A 6,014-nucleotide genomic window follows, 5' to 3' on the forward strand; every position below is an offset into this window, starting at 1 on the left:
GGTTTAAGGGTATGTTAGCAATGAATTGGCAGCTGCCAATATTGCAATTGACCATCCAGTTTTCCTGGGGCCAAATGAATGTTAGACCAGAGGTGCTTTCCAGCTTTTGGTCAGGTTTGTTTTTTTAAATTTGTTTTTTGTTTTTTCATTTCATTTTTTGTTCATCCAGTATTTGGCTGGCTATCTAAAAGTACATGGTTTACCTCACTGGTCCATGTTTGGTCTGCTAGTAAATCTATCATCCTAAAAGCCGATGACAAACCAACTATTCTCAGAATACAGCTTCAGAGATTGTGATTTGAACTGGGGTTAAGTCAAATCCTCTTTGCACTACAGTATTTACACCAAACCGCCATACTTCCTTAAAGAGTAACTCAACAGTTCCCTGACTTTACTGACCTCTAGCGGATTGACTTGTCACTTCACACGTCGATGGATAGGTTTACCAAACACTTTGTGAAATCAGTCTCTGGTGAGCATACAGACCACATCCAAGCCAGGCTCTCAGCCTTTCATATAGTCTCCGAATGGGGGGAGTTTGTGGGGTTATCTTGAGTTGAGGTTGGCGATTATGTCAGGGCTGTAACACATTAAAACAGCTTATGAAAGTGAAAGCAAACTCGGTAGAGCGTTAGAGAAGTGAAGTTAACAGATCTCTGTAGTCTGTTTACCATATATGCTTGAGGCTGAGAGCTCGGTCTAGTGTGCCAACCATAGCCTAGTATGTCTTTCTGAAAAACTGGTATAGGGTTTCGGTAATTAACAGGAAGAAAGAGGTTGGGGGACTATATTACAAACCCTGCCCATTTTCTGACAGGAAGTTTTCTTTGGGCACACATACTACACCATACCAGCTGTCATGTGTTGCACTACCTTGGGATAAAACATAGCAATCAAAATATTGACCCAAAGGGGGCAGCAAAAAAAAAAGGTTTCTCTTCATTTTAAGTTGTTTTCATGGGAGTTTGAACCATTGTCAACTTTCCATGTGAAGTATCTTCTAACTGCAGTGGCTGCTGTGTATAAGAGCGCTGTTTTATAATCACCTCAATTTGGATTTGAAAGAATTTAAACCAATGCGACACAAACCCCGTTACATCTATGTCACTTCTGGTAAGATATTTGATCTGGACTTAAGTTAGTAAAGGGTCTGGCTAGCTCTCCTCTTGCTTGAGTAAAACTGAGGCAGAATCAGACAGTGGGAAGCCTGGTGTTTTTGTTTATATCCACTAGTAGGTAGTTATTTAAGACATTACCTCCCTATAACCCTTAGTAGGGTAGTAGTTCAGGAACACCAAGCCTGCACGGAGGAGCATGTAGGTCTAGCTAGCTAATCAGCATTTTACTCCCGTTTTACAGGAGAAGCTGACTGAGTCTTTTACACCCAATTAATATATATGTAAAATTATTCTAAAACTTTTTTAAAACTATCATACTTATTTATTTTCATCCAAAAGTGCTGCAGCTTCTCCTTCCGCTCCGATTGAAGCCTCGCAGCACTGAATATTCTAGTAGACAGCAGAAAATTGGCAAATATCATTAAAAGCTACATATGACTTGAGAATACATTGGGGTAATACATTTTTAACATCAAGGTACTGATAATACTTTGTACATATGTGCTTGATAATTCATTGTAATGTAATTTAATATGGATGCAATGCAACAGAAATATTGCAACCAAAAACAAACAATATACAGTGCATACTGTACAGGTACACAATATAGGAACCGATGTTAAATGTGAGGGGTTTTTTTTGTATGATTTTCTTGTGAGGGTTTTGTTTTTTTCTTTGGTGCACAATTAACCTTTTCAGAGGAGAAGCCCGTTGTTGTTAATGCCAAAACCAATGCAATATTACTCTGCACTAATCGTAAAATGCATTAATATTTGTTCTATTCAGTTTAATCACTTTTGAATATATGTTTCCTATTTTATATATATTTTGAATTTTCACAAACTACACACAGTTGGTTGCTGGTTGGGAAAAAAAGATACCTCCGCTCTTTAGGCTCATCTCAGGAATTACCAATCTGAAATCTCAGGGAATGCTTCAGATTGATTGGAAGGAGTCATGGGGTGTTCAAGAAAAAGCAGGGATTAAATGCTCATTCGCATAATGTGAGGTGTGTGACGAGGAAGCCAAAGTGAATGTCTTGGTGCAACAGTTTCAGTTTTTTACTATAATACAGTTTTGATTATGAAAACAATGACTACATGATGATGATGTGAAATGATTGTTGCTTTTTGACTCTTTCATATGTCCATGCACCCAGTGTGATGATGTTCTTTATATTTTTTTCCTCTTTCAAATAACTTGCCAATGATATACGATATGAAGAAAATGTTCCACTATTATTGTATTTTTTTTCCTCTATAATCGTTGTAGATGGGTATATAGTAGAATATTGTAAAGGGGCTGGGGTTAGTAGTGTATAATCCGGTGTTGTCTCATCTCAACACATCGATCTTTGGTGTTTCAGACTATCAATGCTCATGACAAAAAGAATGTGTGTCACGGATTGCTTCATACTCTGCTGTTAGTCTTCAAAGTTTGACGGTTGCTAAATTGTTTTGATAAACATTTTTTTAAAAGGATGGAAAAGGTGGCGTGCTGAGAGTTTATTTTTCTGCACACTTTGATTTTTGAATTTACCACAACTGCAGCGCCAGTATGTCATCAAAGTGTCACACTGTAATCACTCACACTCTAACTGGTTTACGGGAATTTCAACACTGACCAATAAGGGTAACTGAAAGTATTTGTTTTCAAAATATCACTTGGAAACTAAGGAAGGTCATTTCAGACTTCTGATTGTAACAAACCTCTTTGGCCCCTCAGTGGTGTGCTGTTGTGATTTTATTGTCAGGTGTTGGGTTAGATAGGCTTTAAAATCCAAGGACCCACCCATGAGACTGTGTGCTCAGAGTAACTTTTGAAGCTCATCAAGGCATCCTGTAATACAGTAGTGTTAACTTGTGCTTTTAATGGTACATCTTACTTGTGACCGTCAGCCATTTAATTTGTGGTGCTGTATTTTATCAGGTAATGGCTACAGCTACTTTTAGAAGGTGATGAATGTATCAGTGTTTGTTTCCATAGAACTACACTTAACTTGATCTCAGGCAATTTAATGGCAAGTCTGTCAACGATGAGCAGCATGTAGGATTTTCAAAGTATTACTGTGATTATGTTTTATACATTATATGTAAAGATCTGCTCCGTTTCCTAATAAATATGTTAATATTCATGATTTTTTTAATGCCTTCTTACTCCAATCACCCAGTCACAAGACTTATCACACTCACTAAAGTATTAACAAAACTTCTAAAGGTTTTCCAATACATGAAAGAGTTTTCCATTGACAGAATTAAATTAGCTGGTACTTAAATATCACCTTTCTACTCAGTAGAGTGCTTAAAGTGCTTTCTACTACAAGTCTTAGTCTCACATTTATTCAGTTTTATCTATGCCTAGGTGTTTGCTCAGATTCACACACACTTGCCTGATGAAGATGCTTCAGCACTGGAGGAATCCACAATATTCATTGATAAATGGTCCACAGATTCCCATTGGTAGTGGGGTAAAAAAGCACATACTAGAAGATGCAATGCTGAATCCTGAAGCAGCCTTGAGCATTCATTAATTGCACCTTGCAATACAAGAACTTCAGAACTACCTTAATTCTTTGTGGCACTGATTCAACAAGGCGGTGAAAACATTCCTCAGATATTTTACTGACATCACAATGACATCATAGCACCACAGAGATATTGCACATCCATGACTCAACCTTTCCATTCAACCACATCCCAAAAGTGCTTTATGGAACTTAAACCTTGTGAGTGTGGAGGCCAAGTGGAGGAAAGCAGTCTGAGATGATTTGAGCTTTATCACATTGTGCATTATCTTGCCTGAAGCAGCAATCAGAAGATGGGTGGATGTTCCTAAGGGAAAAGAGAGTCAAACTCAGTACAAGCAAAGTGTACCTAATAGAGAGCCCAGTAAATATATTTAAGTAGGCTAAGAAATTCTGTGGAACTTGAGCACGTTACATCGCAGTATTGTCGTAACCAGAGATGGGCAGTAACGCGTTACTGTAATCTGATTACTTTTTTCAAGTAACGAGTAAAGTAAGAGATTACTATTGCAAAAACGGTAATTAGATTACCGTTACTTTCCCATAGGAACGCTTGTTACTGCGTTACTAAAACCGTGATTTTTTTGCAGAATGTCTCACGACAGTGATGTAAGCGAGTGCGCCGTTAGTGACAACAGCTGTGTGCAGATCAACAGTGGATCATATATCGATTGTGGGAAGAGTATGAGCGTGCAGCGTTTAAAGCGTGGAAGCACTGACCTTACTTTGAGTTTGATTCCATAAAAAGTGACAAAAACATTAGTGTCCGTTGTGCGTGGGAAGAAAACTTCTTTTTACAGCGAACAAAACCCCTAAACAAGCACCGAGTGCGCAACGAAGTAATGGGAAATTCACAGAGAAACTCGCGGATTCTTCAACTGACCGCAGCACACCTGCACCAGCGTAAACCTCCGCCTACTCTACTCCTGCTTTACAGGTGAAAATAGAGCAACAGGACCGCTGAGTCTTTGACTTTATTTATTTTCTGCTGTGTTTTACTTGCATCTATTTGAAAGAGTGAGTGTAAACTAATATTTTATTTTATGTGCTGGAATGTGCAGAAAATAGGTTTAAATGTTGACTAATTTATTCAAGTCAGAGAATGTTGCATATAATTAAATTTTTGCTTGATGCATAGAGTTAAAAGATTAAAACTGATAAAACAAGTTTAAAAAAAGATAATTTTTCCATTTGATTACATTTTGTATGATGGATTATGCAGAAAAGGTAGAATTGGGCTGAAAGCTCTATCGCTTTAACACCTCTTCAGGTTGTAAATCGTGTTTTTAAAAAGTAACTAAGTAACTAATTACTTTTGAAAATGAGTAATCAGTAAAGTAACGGGATTACTTTTGGGGATGTAATCAGTAATTAGTTACTGATTACTTTTTTCAAGTAACTTGACCAACACTGGTTGTAACCCACCCATGTCTCCTGATGTTCTTAAGTATGACTCAGTAAAGGAAAATAAAAAAGAGAAAACTGAGTAATCTGTTCCAATAATCTATTTTCGACATTTCCCTTCCCTGAAGTGAAATACTGAAAAAAACCCAACCAGTTCCTCATATTTATTTCATCCAAAAAAAAGGGACCTTCTGACCGTGTGGAGAAACGCGGAGTTCATCTCTCATCCAGCAGGGGGCAGCTCTGTGTTTACATTTTCAATGACACAGCCTGACGACCACAGTCCAATATGGCCGTAGTATGAAGAGTGCCAGCTCAAGTCTGGCTTTAAACTACAAATATTATTAAATAGTCGGGTTGTTTTAATACTTTACAGCTTTGTCCCGAGTAGAAATGTCTGTGCCACTCCACGCAGTCTGTCTAAGAAGCCAGAGAGTTTGCAGACGAAGCGTCGCTGCGGCTGTTTCACAGTGTTTCAGGCACAGAGACGCTAGCGTTTCCCACTTCAGCCATTCAGCCGGACTCTCCGCACAAACATGCAAGGCACTTGTGTACAGAACCCACGGAGACCCTTCCCGAGTCGTTCAGTAAGAATATCTGGCTAAACAATAAGTGTGCGTATGTTTCTGTGACTGTGGGAGTGAAACGGTTACGGTTAAAATGTGACTAGCCTCGCTCAGGACATGCTCCCACAGTTCCGGTGTAAAGCTCAGGTGTTTTGTCTTATAAAAGATATACAACCTATTATTGTAAACCTCAATCTCACCTTTGTGAGCCCTCGACTCCTCTTCTTCTTTCTTGAAATTTGTGGCGGGAAGCAAACAACGAGTCGCTGCGTTACCGCCGCTCACCGGTATGGAGTGACAAAAACAGGAGGAAAACATTTATGTCTCTACGTAAAGATGTTAAACGTGGCTCGATAGCAATGCATTCCTGATTTCACTTCTAGAATATCTAGAGCCTCATTT

At 38.5% G+C, this 6,014-nt stretch overlaps 1 protein-coding gene across 1 annotated transcript in view; it reads left to right on the forward strand.

Moving 5' to 3' along the window:
* Positions 1–5,290: 5,290 nt before the first annotated feature.
* Positions 5,291–6,014, forward strand: part of mecr (mitochondrial trans-2-enoyl-CoA reductase) — a 3,435-nt gene continuing 2,711 nt past the window's right edge. Inside the window, exon 1 of the mRNA XM_005736118.1 lies at positions 5,291–5,633. Coding sequence (XP_005736175.1) covers positions 5,440–5,633 — 194 coding nt within the window. The 5' untranslated portion in view covers positions 5,291–5,439. The remainder of the gene's footprint in view (positions 5,634–6,014) is intronic.

The sequence above is a fragment of the Pundamilia nyererei genome, unplaced genomic scaffold (assembly GCF_000239375.1).
Source record: "Pundamilia nyererei isolate P.nyererei 1_Seehausen unplaced genomic scaffold, PunNye1.0 scaffold00067, whole genome shotgun sequence".
Lineage (NCBI taxonomy): Eukaryota > Metazoa > Chordata > Actinopteri > Cichliformes > Cichlidae > Pundamilia > Pundamilia nyererei.